We start from the raw sequence: 19,858 nt of genomic DNA on the forward strand, positions 1-19,858 counted from the left end.
TTCCTACGATTATAGTATAGTTAGAAGAGAGCAAGTCGCTTCAATCAAGCAACGATACAGGAGCTTCAAAGACAATTACATTGCTTAGAATAGGAAGCCTCGCCAATAAGCAAATTTCTTATACCCAAATCTTGCACAACATATATCTTTTCCATGCATTGACTGTGTATGCATAATAGGGCTACATTACAAGGCCTGCATAGGCACAACTTTTAATTGCCCAAGCACAACACATACCCTTTGCGATACCCTGTCGTAAAGGATGACTCCAAATAGGAAGGGGGGAGGCATTCTGAATGCGGACCTAACATTATGACTATTAGAGGGCAATGTTTTGTGAGATGCATTGAATTTTTGCGTTTTATTGTGATAATTTTTTGACGAAATTTAGAGTATATGCCCTCATAGTAGTGTTACAGAGGAGTATGGGGACAAAATCCATATATGAGCCCATAGGGACATGTGTATAGTGTACATAGCATTTAGATTTCTATTTGAATGATTTTTCTTTTGTTGAGTTGTTTTAAGATTTTCTTTGTTTATTATTAAGAAAAAATAAAAAAATCCATAATCCACATGAAGAAAAGATTGACGAGAGGCCTGAGCACTACAAAGAGAAGAAGGTACAGGAAAACGATGAAACTTCACGAAGTATGTCTCAGCAGCCACTACAACAGCCGAAGAACTTGTCACAAAGTAGTGTCAACAGGCAACCGACAAGTCATACAAGTCAGAGTCGAGTAGCTAAGCCACAAAATGAGTGAGGTGTTAGTCCCAAAGCTTCAAGTAATATTCTCTGTGGTCTAAGCGTCTTAGCTATTCTAGGTACTGCTCAAGCTGGAAGAGTTGAGCATATTTATGTTGTGTCGCTCATGCTGGTATAGGTGAGCAAAAGAGTTGAAGTCTAAGTACTTAAGTCTGGTGAAGTGAAGGAGAAGGTCCAAAAGACACTCACGTACTGAGCACAGTGAGAGACGAGTGGAGAAACTTCTACACCGACATCCCTTCTTGGAAAGGTGGAAGCTATTGAGACATCTTTTGATATCACATGTGCTACATTTATTCCTCGAAACACCCATCATCTACTTCTTTCACATTGCATGCTTTTGTGACAAATTTCTCATATGCATATAGAGTGTCCCATAATTGGGACTTGCATCAGGCACTCTTTTCGTGTTTCACCCAAGCACTCACCTTTCATGAACATGTACTTCACGTTCAACTGCTCAACTCCAATAAGAGCGTATACCAAAGGCATTTTTTTCCCACCGCGTTTTTTCCCTTTGGTCATCCAGGTTTTAGACCCTAATCTAAAGACACCTATCACCATCCTCTTGTACATATTCCTTCTACATCAAAAATAAGGAAATGCTACTCAAATCAATTGACAAATGAATTGGAGCACCAATTTCAGATCATAGCATACTTCTCCTCAATGGCGAGTCGAAGAATGGCCTACAATGACACAGCTGCAGACAACACTAACAACATGATTGCACAGGAACAAAGAAGTCCCCAATAAAGAAGAGCAGACATAAAAGTAATCAGAAGATCTCAAAAGCTTGTCCTTGATAATGCGCATCGAATGCTCGACAGGGTTTTGAACCTCAAATTAGAATAATTAAGCCTTGGATTCGGCATGACAGACATACTTTGCATTGGAGTGCAACTTGGCCTAAAGAAGTTAAGGGTTTAGCCATACAATTTCTACAAAATCCTTACAAAGTTGTCATTGGCTCACAAGATCAGAAAGCCAATCACTCAATTCTACAGATTGTAGAAGTTGTTTCTGAGAATAACAAATACTTCGAATTGACAGATTTGCTGGAGCAAGTGATGGATGGAGCTTTCTCTATCCATGATGATAAGAGTAAAGTTAAATGACATTGGGTTCTTTTTGAATTTAGATCTGGCAGTAGACCTATAATGACAGAAACAGATGCTACAGCTCGGAGGCGTGGATGTGAAAGACATAAAGTTTGTCATCAATTATGATTTTCCTGAATCATGTGAAGACTATGTACATTGGATTGGACAAACAAGACAAGCTACTACAAAGGCTATAGTCTATACTTTCTTTACAACAACAAAACGACAGCAAAGACCACATCGCCATCGACAATCAGGTCATGTCGGGGACGACATGAACGCGGAAGGGGGGAATGTTGACCGCTGGGTCAACAACACAACAAAACTCAAGTTTCGTACCAAAGTCTTATCTTTTGCGAGTTATGAAATGCTGCAGATTGTGGCTATAAACGTCATTTGTAATGAGTAGTTATTCTAGTTTCAGAAGCTGGGGTGCAATGGCACTTCCAGATTGTAAATACAAAGCCGTTTGAACCTTTCAACCCCATTTTTGGTTAAACCTAAGGTAGCCTGAGTATATAAGGTACCTAGGTCATTTTGTAAAGAGGACTTTTTTTTTCATAATCAAAACTTTAGCGCTGCCGACTACTGTGTGTGAGAGAGAAAGAGAGTGAGCGTGAGCTTCATCCTCTCACTACGCCAAACTCGCTCAACACATTGGAGATCCGATTGCATCATTGTTGTAGGCTCGAGGAGAGCTACGTGACAATGCCAAGCATTCCACGCGAATGAAGCGCACATGCCGATGCACCTACGAGCTATTTGTGGCCGTAAGTGTATTAAACGATGTCTGTTTTCTGCGTGCTAGTAGTATATAGAATCGTGGCGACATAAGATACGCATAGGTACTCATAAATTTCAGTTTCGGGCACTTTCAAAATTCTGCTCTGTCATCCTACGCGTTTTTTGCAGACGGGTTTAGAGTGAGGGTTTTGAGTGTAGAAGCGTAGGGACAGGTGTATCCTAGTGAGGGGATGGTGTTCCTTAAGTTTCATACGAATCTGGCATGATTAGGTGAGTTACCTTTTGTATGTGTGTATGTGGCTAGGTGGTGTAGTTGAGAGCGGTGAGGTTCTTGATTGTGTTATAGTTGGCCTTCCAGAGTGTTGTATGTGTAGGGTGGTCTCAGCCTGACAAGCTAAAGAGATTTCCTCCGTGTGCCTATCGTGTCATCTGTGTCCTCGATTGACATTATGTTGATCTAGGCAGTGTTTGCATGCACTTCATGGGTGTGTGAGTCGCTCCCGTCCAACAATTTGTGAAGTTTTCATAACCTTCTAATCTTTGACATAATAGAGATTAAATACCATTTTTTTTTCTAAAACAACCTTCTTTGTTATATCTTGTAGGTAGGTTCTTCAAATCCATGCTTAGGGGAGGTGAGTAGTCTCATCATAATGTATATTTTAGCACTATTTAGTCAACATTAGATGAAAATACATGCAAATTTGTACATAATATGCTTAGAAAGTGTGTTTATTATACAACTTGCAAATGTAGAATTCATTTGTTTTTTTGTTCGAGCAGGTTTCAAAACCCTCATGGTACAAGCATGTGACCTCTTACTATGTTAGTTAAGTGGTGGTCTTTGTGACAATGGCTCAAGATGTTGGCATAACATGACTCACTTCTTGTGCCACAAATCTCTCCTCAAGCAATTTCATTAATGCACCTCCACCACAACAATCATTATGCTAACATGGAGGGATCCTTAGCAGGGAAATAGCTTTTCCTAAGCAAAACATTCTTTCCTAATGAGGAACCTTGCATGGAACACCTCCACTAGAGATAGTTTTGTGTGATAGGTTACAATGAGTACGCTATGTATGGAATGGATGCAATAACTATGACTACAATGCCCCTTGTATAGTCTTCATGACCATATATTGATCAAGATTAATAAGAAGCAATTTGGACTCTATTGTTTTTGTTGTTGTTGAGTTTGTCAGTAACCTAAATTAGATTTGTAACATTTTAAGTGTAAATTGCTTCTTGCTTTGGCTATATTGTACATGAAAAGGTACAATAGAGTAGAGTCCGATATCTAAATGATATCTAAGGAATAAACCTTGACAGAATTCCCACGATGCACTTGTGCCATCCAAAACTTAATATATATTGATATAACTGTGTTGTTTGATTACACATCAAGGAGAATTTTCTTGTGTTAAAGAAGAATTTCCTTGTGTTAGTACTTGATTCCTTCTTAGAGAGCAAAAGAGAGAGAGAGAGAGATCTACAAGTTGGTCTATATATTGTAGTCCCTTACAAGTTGGTAGATTCTAACAGGATTCAGATTTGACACATAGGAATGAACTAGAAGCTTTAATGAACTAATCTTCTCAAATAGTAACTTTGAGGTGAATCTCTACCCAATTATGTACTCTTGGAAAACAAGAAATCAACAACTTGTGCTATGATAAAGTAAGAATCAATATTTTGATAAGTAAGACCTAAATTTATCATTCTTGGGCATTTCCAAAGACCTTAGGGTTGACTTGAAGTATCCCAATCTTGTGTATGTTGCATTCTCAAGATCTTCTAACATAAACTTATTGAGGTATGATTTTCAAATGGTCTTCATAAGCACGACTTTGGCTTCAAGTGTTGATTGATTTTGTCCATGAATTCTAGAAATAAAGGGCCCTAGGGCCATGCTAAGTCCATGGGGGCACTCAAAAAGAGGAACCACAAGGGAATAACATTTGGCCAAATAGGGGTTCTTGTTTGGCAGTTTGCGTGCCCTTGTGGCCACTCTAGTTGAGGATCCCTAGGCCCCTAGCATGGTCTTAAGACCCTTTTTTAAAAGCCAAAAGCTTGGCTCCCATATCTATCATGAATTGTGGAAAAAGAAGATTTTCTTTTTGCTACTATACTATAATCTGTTACAAGTTGGTGAATGGTTCTTGAATTGATTCATGGTGGTTAAAGAAGAATTGTTTTGTGCTAGAGAAGACAAAATGGGCCCTAGGACCATGCTAGGGCCCTATGGACCTTCAAAAAGAGTGTCCACAAGAGCGGGTTCTTGTTTGAAAGTTTGGTGCTCTTGTTTGGAAGTTTGTTGCGCCCTTGTGGCTACTCTTTTTGAGGGTCCCTAAGGCCCTAGCATGGTCCTAGGGCCCATTTTTTTAAAGTCATGGAATTGGCTCCGCTCCCATATCTATCATGAATTATTGTGTAAAAAAAGATTTTCTTTTTATTGCTATACTATAATCTCTTACAAGTTGGTAAATGGTTTTTGAATTGATCCATAGTATCTAAAGAAGAATTCTTTGAGCTAAAGAAGAAAGCTATGTTCATGGAGAAACCTTGCTAAAGCACATCGGTTCTTTTTTACCACAGACGCAATGTGTGTCAATCCCTCATACAAAAGTGAATATCAAGATACTCCTTATCACATGGTGAATATCTTCCAATTTTGACTAAAAATACATACAAAATCACATCCCGAAATGCATCTATTTTCGGCCTTCAAGGGGCGTTGCCCCAAAACTCCTCCGCCAAGGGAAGCCTAGATAGCTATTGCAGGCCCCCCTTGATCCCCCCGATGTGGTAGTCACAAAGTGCAAGGTATAGTTCTAGTGTGCCTGCCGATTTTCTTTCTGTGGCATTGAAGAAGGCCCATTTATCGGTTAAATAACTTATAACTAGGTTTGGTGTGACGATTGCCTGATAACTAGCATGCCAAAATTGGATGGCAATTTATTGTCATTGCCATTTCCAACTCACTATATATTTCAGACTTTCAGTTTCAATTTGGAGAACGAGCGTCGAGATCGTTCCATTGGCCACCTAGACGTACGTATCCATCTCTGACAGAGCTCCTCTTTCTGAGAGAGAAAGAGAGAGAGAGAGAGAGCCGTCCACCTCTAAGTTCGTGTCTCACTTTCATCTGCGTTTCTAAGATTTTCAGCTATGGATGCAACCAATTTATCAGCCGTAACGCTAGAGGACAACTGTGCACACTGTGAGCATAACGACTCTTCTGAAGAATCCCAGCGCAGCAAATTGCTGCAACTCATGCTCACTCACGTGCAGAGCGCGGACCTTTCCTCCCAGGTGTGTGTTGAGAGAGAGAGAGAGAGAGAGAGAGAGAGAGAGAGAGAGAGAGAGCATGTACACAAATGCATGCAAATTTAAGGGGAGACTTGTTGCTGCATGGAAATTGACATGCATTACTTGAGGACTCAGCGTAAATGGACGTAGGAAGAATGTCACTCCCTCCGTTACAAGCAGCTCTTGGAGGGGTTCTCATGATGCCCTAAGACCTAGCGTATATGAAGAAAAGGTGAATGAGATTCAGAGTCTTTCATACTCCCGGTGCATGGATCACCATCCCTTAATGGCAAAACCGAGACTGAGCGCCCTGAAGTCACTCTCTGATGGCAGGGGGACCAACCCACCGCTCGCCCTGCCCGGAGGAGAGACACATGGATTGCAATGGTCTCAAAAATGGCCTAGAGATGGCCACATACAAGATAGAGACACCAAGGGCCCGAAAGAGGCTCTCATGCATTCAACCAAGATCTGGTCCAGCAGGGACCCATTGAGCCAACTACGAAGACAGAGTGAGCCATCACTGCTCAACTCAAACAAAGCAAGCAAAACATACGCAATCTGGCTAAGACGTGGCTTTGTTCCTTCACAAGCGCGAGCTTCACGGATGATTGAATCAACTTAGTTTGCAGAGTCTGACCACTTTGGTGGCCACCTGGTAAGTAGAGGACCCATTCAAAGAGACCAAGGGGGCAAATGTGTAAGAGGTGTTTCGCACACAGCAAGGTGGGGGTAGAAGTGACGACATTTCCCTTGTCTTCTTGCGGATGAAACTGTAGATTGTGGCGGGGGTTTGTGTAATTCCGCCTCTTTTGGCAGAGTAACTGAGAGAGGGCGGGGGTAGAGAGCTTCAGCTGTGACGTGCGCAGTAGGGGTTAACTTCCGCTTAGTGCGAAACGCCTCTAAGCCCTCCAGAGTCCACATGAGGTCCAAAAGGGGACCAAATGGACCAAAGGAGCTACATCGACCGAATGTCTGTCATTAGAGTAGCCAACTCTCCAAGATGCGGGCTACTAGGAAGATAGTACTTCATGCGCTTTGTCCCAATCTACGTGGCCAAGAGCGCCTACAAGAAGCTCACTCAACTTAACGTTGCCACTCAACTGTTGTACGAGCCAAGCTCAATCAAGGTAACTCCTAGGCACCAAAGAGCCTCTACCAAATCAATGACGTATGCTCACTGGCTCAGGCTTTGATCATGGAAACCTTGGCCTCTTAGCCAAGAAGGAAATTTGAAGAACAATATCCTTTTGTGCCCTTTCCGAGTTGGGGGAGTTGCTACAAGTTAGTTCCGACCACTACTTCAAGGCTACTTTACCTTGAACAAAGTCTACAAAATCGGACATTCTCATAGACTCAAGAGGGGTAAAACTGTGCGCCCTCCTTGTTGGCAGCACAGATGCACCCCCTTCCCACCCTGCATTACAAAACGCTACGGGCTAAAAAGGGAGGGTATATTTTTTTGAACTAAAGAGAGGAAGAAAATCCTGGCTAAGTAGCTTGGTGCCAATCTTGTGGTTTTGGACCGGCTTTGGAATTGGTACGGCTTGGAGGTATATCTTGCGGCTTGATTAGTACGGCCACCCTTGGAGTGCGAGAAGGCTTCCCGGATTACCAGTTTTTGCAACTTCAACATGGCCCCCCTTGCTCGAGCGCCAGTGACAAATTGAACGACAATAACTATGCTCATTGGAATTTGATCATGCGACTTTGGTTCTCATGGAAAGGCTTATGTAATACTGTCGAGGGCTCGGAGTCCCGTCCCACAAGGGATCCCAACAACAGGTACACCTGCCTTCAAGATGACGAATATCTCAAATCGTGTGTCGATTGGGATGTGACTAATGCGAAGGCTATGTCGGCCATTGCGGAATCTCTTACAAAGGACATTTCTCCAGCCATTAGACTTTGAAGACTGCCAACGATATGTGGTTCAAGCTCGTTGGAATGTTTGATCAAGATTCTACTATGCGAGCAGTCACCCTTCCTGGACAGTTATTTGCCATCCAGTTTCCACGAAGAAGTTCCATGCAATCATTTCTTATGAAGGCTAAAGTTATTCATGATCAACTATCGGCTATGAAAAGTGCACTGACAAGTACTCCATTAGCTGCTTTGGTTCTTACAAAGTTGCTTGAGGCATATGAAATGGTGTCTAGGACACTTCGGCTACAAGTCATGAAGGAAAAGCTGAATTTTGATGATCTCAACTCTTTTCTCATTGAGGAGGAAGCCGTGTTGATAACTCAACGCAAACTTTAGATTTCTGAGAACGGTGAGAGGAAACACTTGCTGCTTCAGATTCCAGAAAGCAGACAAAGAACTGTTGTTACAATTGTGGAAATCGTGGTCATTTGGCTAAGGATTGCAGATCCAAAGATTCTATAAAGGACAAAGGTAAAAGCAAGCATCATGAGGAAACCAGTGGTAGTGACTTAGGGAAGGACAGCAAGAGGCTGGTGGTGTAGTGGAGTCTACACTGGCATGGACTCCCGCCTTCTAGTCACATGGAAACTAGTGCTGCTACCAGCTTCAGCCAAAGAGAGGCTTGTGAGTGGCAGAGAGGGGAAAAACAGTGCTCCGTATAATTAATTTGGACCCTTGTGTTGGAGTTCAAGTTATTGGTGTTTGAACGCATAGGTCGGAGTTCAAGTCACTTGCATCTGGCAGGGAACCAATCACACGTTTTTAAAACACTATGGATGAGTGCAACAATCCATTGTTGTTGGTCCAATCATGAATAGGATGTGCTCCACAATTCATTATCTTGGAAGTATTTTGGACGTGATGTGTTCAGAGGTCACGAATGAAAAGGCAATCGATGCTCAAGATGGCATTCTTAAAGGGTATAAAGTTGAGGGTAGCAAAACTGAGGTGTATCCAGTAGTCCAAGGCCTTCTACTAGGGCGTCCATGGTAGCCTCTTCATCGACTTGGTCTCACTATTTATGTCCACCGTGAGCTGCAGAGAGGGTGTTAGGGTTTTTGCATCTCAAGTGAACTGCCCAATGTGAACCCGTTATTTATTTTGGCTTTTACGTATTTATTTTTCTTATTTGTCAAAGTCTGGGTAGGGCAATTTGCTGAGGCTACTATATATGCAACCCCTTGCCTCTATTGTATTACACATTTAGTTATTCATTGCCAAGGTTGATGGTTCAGGAGTTTCTCTCTCTCTCTCTCTCTCTCTCTCTCTCTCTCTCTCTCTCTCTCTCTCTCTCTCCCCCTTGGTCTCTATTCTTCCGCATCGTCGACTTTGACACCCTCATAGATGATTGCTTGTTATCCAGGGTCCTCAATTGCACCTCCAAAAAAGCAACCCGCTTCATTGGAGAAACTCTATCATATAAAGATGAAAGTGTTAAAGTTAGTAGCATCTCAAGTGAATACCCCAATGTGATCCCAATAACTATTTTGGCTTTAGGTATTTATATTACTTATTTGTCAAAGTCTGGGTAGGGCAATTTACTGAGATGAGTATATAAACAACCCAATGCCCCCATTATTATCACTTACTCATTGGCTCTAGGTATTTATTTTACTTATTTGTCAAAGTCTAGGTAGGGCAATTTATTGAGGTGAGTATATATACAACCCATTGCCTCCATTGTATTATTATCACTTACTCATTGCCAAGGTTGGTCCAAAATCTCTCTCTCTCTCTCTCTCTCTCTCTCTCTCTCTCTCTCATTCTCTCCTTGGTTTGGACGCTTCTGAATTGTTGACTTCGACATGGTATGAGAGCCTTGGTGGAGCACCTAGCACGTTGAGAAGAAGTAGAGAGAAGCCGGGAAGATCCCCTCCCCGTGCCGGCGGCGCCACCCACTTTTCTACTGCACCCTACGTTTTAAACTCTGGGGCTTGGCAATGCTTTGCTACGTTTTAAAACGCTGACGTCGCTAGCGCCAAAAAGAAGCTTTTGACGGCCAAGGTGCCATCCCTCCCCCGCCTGTGTTTTGAAATGTTGAACTTCCATGCTTGCATTTTTCCTCTCCTTGCGACAGCGTGTCGAAATGCTACCCCCCTTGCAAGTCTTAACAGCAACGGGGCCCGTCACAAACTGCTGACGTGTCAAAGCCTTGAAGAAGGGAGCCAACTTGCAGATGTCGGCCGAGGGGCCTAAACCCTAAGAAGAACAAGTAACAAACCTACCTACTTATGGGGACCCCGTCCGATGGGGCCCCAGGTGACATAAAGGAATAAAATAAAGAAGGACCCACACACACACACTGAAAATTGCGGAGCTACTGATGACGTGGTAGATTTCCGAAAATTACGCTTGCTGATAACGTGGCAGGCTGTACGGATTTCCGCGTTTTGCGTTGGTTGATGACGTGGCAAGATGTACGGATTTCCGTAAATTATGCTGGCAGCTTTTTTGGCATTGCTTTCGGGACCAGAACCTTTTGAGTTTGAAGGCTTTTTACTGTAAACGGCTTTTGGGGCCTAGGGCCTTTAAATATGAGGTTAGGGCTCATTCTCTGGCATGCTTCTTGGAGAAGGTGCAGAGTCTAGAGTACCGGCTTGTATTGCGTTGATGCAATATAAAGAAATACCGAAAGGGGCGCCAAGGTTTGGGGCCAATACTCTCTGGGGTGGGATTCTGCCGCTCCGTGTCGCGTGTCGTCTCTCTCTTTCAGTTCAATTGTTATTGAAGTGCTAAAAGTCTATTCAGTTTGTTCTTTTCTATTGGCTCGTGGTGGCCCCCAGCAGTAACGTCGACAAACTCTCCCCCTCTTATTCACCTAGCGTTTTGAAACGCTATGAGCAGAGTGGTGGGTAGCATTGGGCATTGTTGAAGATTTAGACGCAAGGGTCTCGGAGTCAAAGAGGGGGCATCAAAGGAAGCCTCTTTTGGAGCGGCCTTGATTTTGCGGCCATTTTTTTTGGAGTGCGAGAAGGAATCAAGCTACCATTTCCAGATCTTGCAACTTCAACATGGGCCCCCCTTGCTCGAGCGCCAGTAATGGCGATAACTACCCACATTGGAACTTGATTATGTCACTCTACTTCACACGGAAAGGCTTATGGGATATTGTCGATGGCTTGGAGCCCCGCTCCTACTAGGGACTCCAACAACGATACACCCTCCTTCAAGACGACGAGTATCAAAAATCATGTGTTGATTGGGATGCGAGTAATGCGAAGGCAATGTCGGCCATTACGGAATCTCTTACAAAGGAAATTCTTCCAGCCATACAAAATTTGAAGACTGCCAACGATATGTAGTTCAAGCTCGTCGGAATGTTTGATCGAGATTCTACGATGTGAGCAGTCACCCTTCTTAGATAGTTATTTGCCATCAAGTTTCCACCCGGAAGTTCTATTGTCACGTGCGCACTTCACTTGCACTATGTGGACATACTTCTGCTACAGTCTAGCATGAGTCTTAGCGTAGGACCTAGCCTGCTGGCACCTCTATGAGCCTCTAGCAGGACGTGCATGTCCAGGCCAGTCATAGTTACATACCCTCTCTTGTACAATACAGTCATTTCAGCATGAAGGCATTTTACCGTGTAAACCACCTCTTATAGGTCATTTATTTATAAGTGATTTTTGGAATTCTTTTCAAAACTCGTGAGTTTGTTGAAAAACTTGTCCGATTCAGCCTATAATTCTTATAAAAGAAACCAACCCTAGCGCTGGAAGAGAAGAGCAGAGCAGTAGAGCCTCTCAAGCACAGTGGCTGTCCAACGTTTTTGCCACCCATTGCATCAGCGTTTTCAGCCTTAGTACTGCACTGTCATCAACGTCCTTGGACGATCAACTTTCAGCCCTTAGCCTCACAGATCCACCCATTGGACGGGAGTTTCACTGGGGTTTCTCCGATCGGACATGCCACGTCATTACTTTGTGACAGGGTGACTACATTGGCAAGGGCTCCCTCCTTCTAATCAAGCGGATACCATTGCCGCCACTAGCTTCAGCCAAGTAGAGGCTTGTTAGTGGCAGAGAGGGGCAAGCAGTACTCCCTATAAATAATTTGGACCCTTGTGTTGAAATTAAGTTATTTATGTTTGAACCCGTGGGTTGGGTTTAAGGCACATGCATCTGGCAAGGAACCAATTAGACTCATCTAAAACACCATGGATGAGTGCACCAATCCATTGTTGTTGGCTGGATTATGGACAGGATGTGTTTCAAAGTTCATTATCTTAGAGTATTTGGACATGATGTGTTCGCAGTCCAGAAATGGGAATTCTTGAACGTAGTATGGTCTACAGTTCAACTTTCTAAAAGGCAATTGGTGTTCAGGTGACACGTTGATACTAGCAAATCCGAGGTGTATCCAGCATGACAGCTATTGCCGGGGTGTCCATGGTAGCTTCTTCATCGACTTAATCTCACCATTTATGTCTATGAGCTGCAGAGAGGGTGTTAAGTTGGTAGCATCTCAAGTGAATAGCCCAATGTGATCCCAGTATTTATTTTGGTTTTAGGTATTTATTTTACTTGTCAAACCTTGGGTAGGGCAATTTATTGATGTGGATATATAAACAACCCATTGTCCCCATTGTATTATTATCAATTATTTATTGCCAAGGTTGGTTGGTTCAGAAGTCTCTCTCTCTCTCTCTCTCTCTCTCTCTCTCTCTCTCTCACACACACACACACACACACACACACATGCATTCTCTCCTTGGTCTGGACTGTCACAAGACGGGCATCAGACTTTTAGCACTTCAATAACAACTGAACTGAAAGAGAGAGAGAGAGAGCACACGCGACACGGAGTGGCGGAATTCCACCCCAGAGAGTATTGGCCCCAAACCTAGTAGAGGGCTCAATCTCTGACACGCTTCTGGGTGAAGGTGTAGAGCGCGAGTATCGGCATTGTATTGAGTTCAAGTAATATAAAGAAATACCGAAAGGGGCGCCAAGGTTTGGGCCAATGCTCTCTCGGGGTGGAACTCACCACTTCCCGTCTTGTGTGTCGTCTCTCTTTCAATTCAGTTGTTGTATGAAGTGCTTAAAGTTTTTCCGTCTGTGCTTTTCTGTTAGCACGTGGTGCTTGTCTCTGTTACACTAAGGGTGATCCAGATTTTGCAAGCTCCTGCTTGATGCCATGGTCTGCATAAAACTGAATGACTGCTTTGGCGATAAACTCCCCACCTTTGTCCGATCAAATTGTCCTCAACACTTTATTGCTCTCTTTCTCCACAAGAGCACGCCAATTCTTAAAAAGATCAAATGCCTCTGACTTGTGTTGTAGAAAATATACCCAAGTAGAGCGGCTGAAATCATCCACCAAAAACATGAAATAAAGACCTCTGCCTAGGGAAGGACTTTACATGGGTCCACAAAGGTCGGTGTGAACCAACTCCAAAACTGCAGTAGCTCGGTGTGTAGAGTGCTTCTGAATAGCCTCTCTATGTTGCTTTCTATAAATGCAAGAAATGCATTTCTCATGTTTACTTCAACATCTGGTAAGCCTTCAATCATCTGATCACAAAAATTACGGAGCTTGTAGAGAGCATTCTCCACTCTGTCCCCTCTGACCTCCTTGCGAGAGTCTCGATCCTGAATGGACACCACATCCTCTGTGAAAATCACCTCCATGTCTAGCTTGCATACCTCGTGCACAAACATAAGATGAAAACCCAGCTTCTGAGCATAAAGAACCTTGGAGGTATGCATACCCCCTCTGCTATCTGGAATCAACTCCATGGAACCCTCGCTATGAAAAGGAATTCCAGATTTGTCGCTAATGAAAATAATACCTCTGTGCCGTTGCATGTTGGGCAAAAGATCCTTCTAAGGTGTCATGTGTTGTGAGGCACCACTATCAAGAATCTAATAACGACCATCTCGAACTGCAAGGACTATCTCAATCTCCGATGTTGTTGGAGAATCCGTTGAGGGTAGAATCTCCAAATGAGCAAAGGCTAGTGATTGTACTGCCGCCGTAGAAGTCGAAGCATCTCCAACTCGCTTTGGACACTTCCACCAATAATGGCTCTTTTCCCCACAATGATTGCAATGCCGATCCACCTTCCAAGGCTTCCTTTTCAACGTCTCTCTTTTTTGGATTGTTGCTGTTTTTCTTCTCACCCTTCTGCTTCTTGTTGTTGTTGGAAGAACTGTTGAAGCCTGGCTTCTTTTCCATATTGAACCGCTCCTCCCCATATTGAACCGGTCAAGTCTTTGGAGCTTGGCTTCTTCCTTGTATTGAACCGCTCCTCCTGATAAAACACCATTGGAACAATCGTTCCAAGAAATGGTATTCAGCTAGCCTCTGGTAATCAACAAAGAATAGAAATTGGTATTCAGAGGAGGTAACTGGGTCAGAAGCTGGATGGCCATGTCCTTTGATTGATAAGCTTTCCTATATGAAGTATCTCTTGTTGAAGCTCCTGCATCTTGTTGATGTGATCCCTCATGGATGAGTACTTCGCATCCAGGGTCCTCAACTGCACCTCCAAAGCTATCCGCTTCATTGGAGAGCTCAATCATATAAAGATGAAAGCCGATCCCGAATCTGCTTCGCATCCTTCATCAATTGGATGTGACTGATGACAGATTGTGTACTATTGATGTAATGTGCAACGTAAGTGATTTATGGTAATAACTCAAGATTAGTGCTCAATGCGTACTCCAGGTTCCTCTTATTTCATGAGAGAGATGTGCAAAGACTAAGAGAGAGAAGAAAGAACGATACTGTGAGTGAAGGTTCTGTGAGTGATTTATAGAGAGAGAGGGGACTAACACCATATGGGATCCCAAACCCCCCTCCAAGGGCCCAAAGAGGTATTTGCTTTAGATCGCAGAAATGTGGATACATTGCTCCTAGATGTTGAGATGCTGATGGGATCTTGCTGTAGGTGCTGGGATTTGAGAGGCTAAGGTTTGAAATCTGAAAACGCAAAGGGAACTGATGGGATTTGCAACTGATGACAAGCCTATTATAGTCGATGTCAAGGGTGTTGATGATAGGTGCAGAGGATGGCTGAAAACTGAAAAATGTTGGCTAATATGAGGGCTGAACGCTCAAGTGACTGGCTGGATTTGCGACAGTACGGCAAGGTTAGGGCCGAAAACCGCTAATGCTAGGGCTGATCAGGTGCTGTAGACTAATTGAGTGCTGTGAGCTGATGCTGGGCAAAAATTGGAGGTGTTGGTGAAAACGCTAGGTGATACTTGTGTTGCTAGGTATTGGTATTGCAGGTACTTCTTTTTTGCATGGAGAGGAGACCCCTAGGGTCTCCTATATAGCTAATATAGCCTGGTTCGAGCAGTGTCAGATTGAGCCCTCACGACTCTATAAAATGATGCTAATATGCGAGTTATCAATAAACTGATGAACTACTAATAAGAGGTGCTTCGTATGTAGTTATTACCTAGGCTTGGTACGAATGTTGCTGTATCCGAACATTCCCCAGTTCCTACACCTAGCAGACACTAGTTGTGCTCATGTGCAATCAGAGGGTATGAAACTACTCTAAAGTGCCTGGACATGCACGTCCTGCATACAGGCTCACAAGGTGCCAGCACACTTCCCAGCTTGTCCTAAACCCTAGAGGTAGGAGTTAGTATGTCCACCTGCACAGAGGGTTAACTGTGCACGTGATTGAGGATGATGAATGATCAAATTCAAGCATTGACACACTCCCATAGCTTCGCTCCTGAAGGAACCCTTGGCTTTAGAAAGTTGCTCGTAACAAAGCCTCCAAGCTCGTAAGAGTCGAAGACCGCCGTCATGGTCGCTTTCCAAATGGCATAGTTGTCGCCATTCAATTGCCGATCCGTGGGAAAGGTAGGAAGGGTAGGCATCTTGATTGATTGATCACCTACGCCAAAGTAAAACTCGGACCAATCTCCCCACTCCTCGTTGACAAGAGCTCTATCATTGACTTCCTCGTGTCGTACTTCATCATGGACCGAGTTGCAATAAGAAGCATCACCCCCTCTCCATAATGTTAGAGAGATTGGACATGTGACAAGGCTAGGTCGAGATAGATGAAGGGAAACCTTCAAATCAGTCCATTACAGCCAAGGTCAGCTCCAAATGAGTGAAAACAGCAGAAAAACAACAAACCGTCTCTTTTTGTCGCGAAATTTCAACACCAAAAACTCACACAAATCATCAATCCGACTTGAGAGCTCATTGTGGCTCTGATACCATATCTAAGGTGCAATGGAAAAGGGTGAATTGGGTTGCGATCTCGTCTACAATTGCAAGCAAACCTCCTCTCGCAAGCGGGCAACCAATGGATCTCGGATCTATCGCGATAGATCTACCGGGAATCGATCTTCTACCACGCACCGCTCACCGAACGGGCACAGGTGCACACATCGCAAGAGAGCCTTGCTGTGTAGGGTGTCCAAGCAGAGAGAGAGGAGCACTAGAAGGAGAGAGAGATTGCGAGCAAATGGGATAGAGAGAGCAAAAACGTTGGGGCTGAAAAAGCTAGAGAGAAGAGAGAGAAAACCCCATATGCAAACTCTAGAGAGAGAAAGAGGCCCAAAACATGACTGCTTTGCATTGATCATATGGTCAAAAAGTACAGAGGTGGGGTTTTCCTATATAGGCAAATGTCAAATGTGCGCTACCTCCAATAGAACCCCAGGACTTAGTAAAATAGGACCTAGACTATTAAAAAATACACTGAAAGTGCCCTAGTACACACATTTAGTAGCAGATCTGCAAAGCATCATCTGCAAAGCATTGGAGATTCTAACCACGGGAAACCCTAGGAACAGGAGTCCCGCCTCATGCCAGCCACCAGTTGGGTAGCACCGTGGAATGCACCGTTGAAAAGGTATGTCTACCTCACATACGGCCAGGCACAGCCACAAAACAGCCCCAACTCCCTAATCTGCTCCTAGAAGATACTTGAGCAACCGCCGGACAGGAATTTGAACTCTTAACACAAACATGCTTCTTTCTTATTTTCTTAAAAAAACCATGTCGCTATGTTTCAAAAATCAATTTGTACTTTTGTGATATTTTGTCATTAGAACAGCAAGCTGAAAATTTCCGCTTCCATGAGGAACGATACTACTTCCTAGTGCCTGACTTTTGAAAGAATAAGGAGCTTTTCAAATCCTAACATTGCTTACACACACCCCACCCAGAATACTCCGTGCCCATGTATACTTGTATCAGCACAAGCATGAATCTTGAAACACATGCCTGCATGTATGCACGCTTGCTTGCACATAGTCATGCTGCACAGGCATGAGCCCAAATGCACACACTTGCACACACATACAATGAAGATGAGTGATGAAACAATGCATTCAGTACATTGGCACCCCATCATGGACCCATTTTATTGTGCACTTGACAAAGTATCAATCTCTATGGCTAGAATGTTCTTTTGTTCAGTTACACCATGTATAAACTTTCGGAGAAGAGATATCAATGATTTATGTTTATGTTTTATATCATCTCAGGAGTTGGATGAGGCAACTCTTGAACGATTTTTGGCCACAAACTCTTGGGATCCCAAAAAGGCATCTGAAGCTCTAGTGTATCACTTAAAGTGGTGGCGTACTTACGCTCCACTTGGTCATATCCCAGAAGATGACATTAGTACAGAGCGCAAAAAGGGGAAGCTTTGTTTACAAGGCCACGACAAGAAGGGCAGAACTATAGGAGTATTTCTTATTGTGAGGCACGATGCTTTTGATCGAGATTTGGAAGAGTTCAAGCGTATGTGTCTGTCTCTATGTAATTTGGTCTATCTTTATGTATGCTATTCAATAACCAACACTGCAAAACGCGTTCATATCATCAAAAATTTTCAAGGAATGGTAGCAGATTGTGGGCATGCCAGCATTTTTGCTTTTATATATTGCCAGAACAAAAATCATGCGCCACTGCCCAAAGATGCAATTACTTCCACAGCTTGCTTACATGGGATTCTCTTAGCCTCTGGTTTTCCTTAGCATTTTTGCTAATTTATCGGTTTCTTTACTCACATGAGTTTTAGGTTTTGGAGTGATTTCATTTCCTGTTGGTCCTTGCTCTAGAGAATGCTTTGCCAGGATCAGGACCATTTGTGCTCATCGACACACTTTTTTCCTGGTTTCTTGTGATGTCTCGCTAGCATGAATCTAGAATGCTTGTTGCTTGAGAGAATTTGCAAGGTTTCTCAAGGGGACTGTTTCTGTACACTCTATTTCTTTGTTTCATTTGTTCAGTACAATTCAATATTTAAGAGTTCCACGAATTTTTAGTGTAAGCTTCCTTAATCTTCCTTGATTGAGACGCTAATATTACATACTAGTTTTTGTGATTTTTCTTCCTCACAGGTTATATTGTTTATTCATTTGAAAAAGCTGTTTTCAGGTATGCCCAGGCACCCAATTTTCTTTTTCTTGTGGAAGTTACTAGAAAACTGCTTAATTTTATTGCTGATGTCACAAATGATTGCAGCACAAAACATAGGTGTAAGGAGCTCATGGTGATAGTAGACCTGGCTGGCTGGAGCTACAAAAGCGTAGATGTTCGCGGTTACTTGGCTCTTCTGGATATACTACAGGTTTGCGTTGTACTATTGCTTCATGCAATGGAAACTGATGGTTTGATGAATTTAGACATTTGCTGAAATAGGCACTTGTTATGCTCAAAATTTCTGATGGCAGATTCTAGATATACTATGTCTAGATGCATCATTTCGTTTTTAAATTCGTTGCACTTTGTTCTTCATTTAGCAAAAGCTTTACCTATGCATGCCTTCACTCTTCAAAAGAAGGCCAAAGTCCCATATCCTTGGTCAGACGATTATTTGATTATGGAAGTTCTGCAGCTCTATTTGGCGCAAGTTCGGGTTTCATTTCTGGAAGGGAAGGGAAGGGAATTGATCCATCAATACGTAGCGTCCAAAGCTGTTCAAATGATTGTTGATTCGGAAAAGTTTCCTTCATAAATCTCTTGTCAAAACACTCGTACTCATTCTTCTCTGGCGCATTGAGCAGGATCACTACATGAATCATCTGGGTAAGATGATTTTGATACATGTACCCTTCATATTCTGGGCAGCATGGAAGGTTACATCTCCATTTTTCAACAAATTTACCAGAGAGAGGGTAAGTGTCCTGTTCCTTGTGTCCACATCCACCATTGCAAAATGAACTAAATGTTTGGCTTCAGGCTAGCTTTTGGTAAATGGTGGTGCATGCTGCAGATGCTCTTTGTGGAGGATAAAGAATTACAGTCAGTGTTGCTCGATGAGATCGATGAAGATCAACTTCCAGATACATATGGGGGCAAGATGTCTCTTGTTCCGGTCTAGAACTCACATGTCAGCATGCAATTTGCAAGCTTGCTAGATAGCATTGATGTGGTAGACTGATACATTGGTGGCAGTTGATGCCCTTTTTAAGTGGGCTGTTTTGCATATGTGCATTACCGGTGTTTGGTGAGACCTGGACACTGGTGAAATGCTCTCTCTCTCTCTCTCTCTCTCTCTCTCTCTCTCTCACATGACAGGTCTTGAGTTCAACTCTCCTTGTTGGATAGATCTTTAAGGTCTCTTGGGATAGTTCCCACGACGTTCAAACTCTCTTCTTCTTCTTCTTCTTCTCTCTTGGGATTAGGATTGTTCCTACGATGTAAAAGATATCTCCTCTCGTGTGTGTGTGTGTGTGTGTGTGAATAAGATAAGAAACTGGAATAACCTTTCTATCATTCAAATGTGACAGGCTTCACAAATCTTCTGTTTTTTAGAAACTTTAAATGTCGACAAACCTCTAACCATCTCTTTAGTTTGCATCATCTTCAGCCTCTGCAAACTTACATGACCAATACGTTTGTGTCAAATCTCAATATCTTGAACAACACCTGTACCTCGTGCAAACATGGCAGCATTCACTTCGGGCACATTTACATCCAAAGTAAACATTATGTCCACTTTCTTTCCTTACAACTAGCCTTTGATTCGTCTTATACTCTTCAATAAAGAGAGTATCAGAGTTAAACCTGACAT

General features: G+C 43.0%; 1 protein-coding gene across 1 annotated transcript; it reads left to right on the forward strand.

Moving 5' to 3' along the window:
* The first annotated feature begins 5,563 nt into the window (after positions 1-5,563).
* On the forward strand, positions 5,564-19,560 carry LOC147427489 (CRAL-TRIO domain-containing protein C23B6.04c-like). Its single transcript, XM_086496523.1, has 8 exons — positions 5,564-5,667; positions 5,783-5,928; positions 17,322-17,580; positions 18,183-18,219; positions 18,307-18,412; positions 18,680-18,745; positions 18,849-18,959; positions 19,058-19,560. The coding sequence occupies exons 2-8, from the start codon at positions 5,785-5,787 to the stop codon at positions 19,163-19,165; spliced, it is 831 nt and encodes a 276-aa protein (XP_086352649.1). The 5' UTR covers positions 5,564-5,667; positions 5,783-5,784; the 3' UTR covers positions 19,166-19,560.
* The last annotated feature ends 298 nt before the right edge of the window (positions 19,561-19,858 follow it).

The sequence above is a fragment of the Adiantum capillus-veneris genome, chromosome 23 (assembly GCF_014529385.1).
Source record: "Adiantum capillus-veneris isolate H3 chromosome 23, ASM1452938v2, whole genome shotgun sequence".
NCBI classification, from domain to species: Eukaryota; Viridiplantae; Streptophyta; class Polypodiopsida; order Polypodiales; family Pteridaceae; genus Adiantum; species Adiantum capillus-veneris.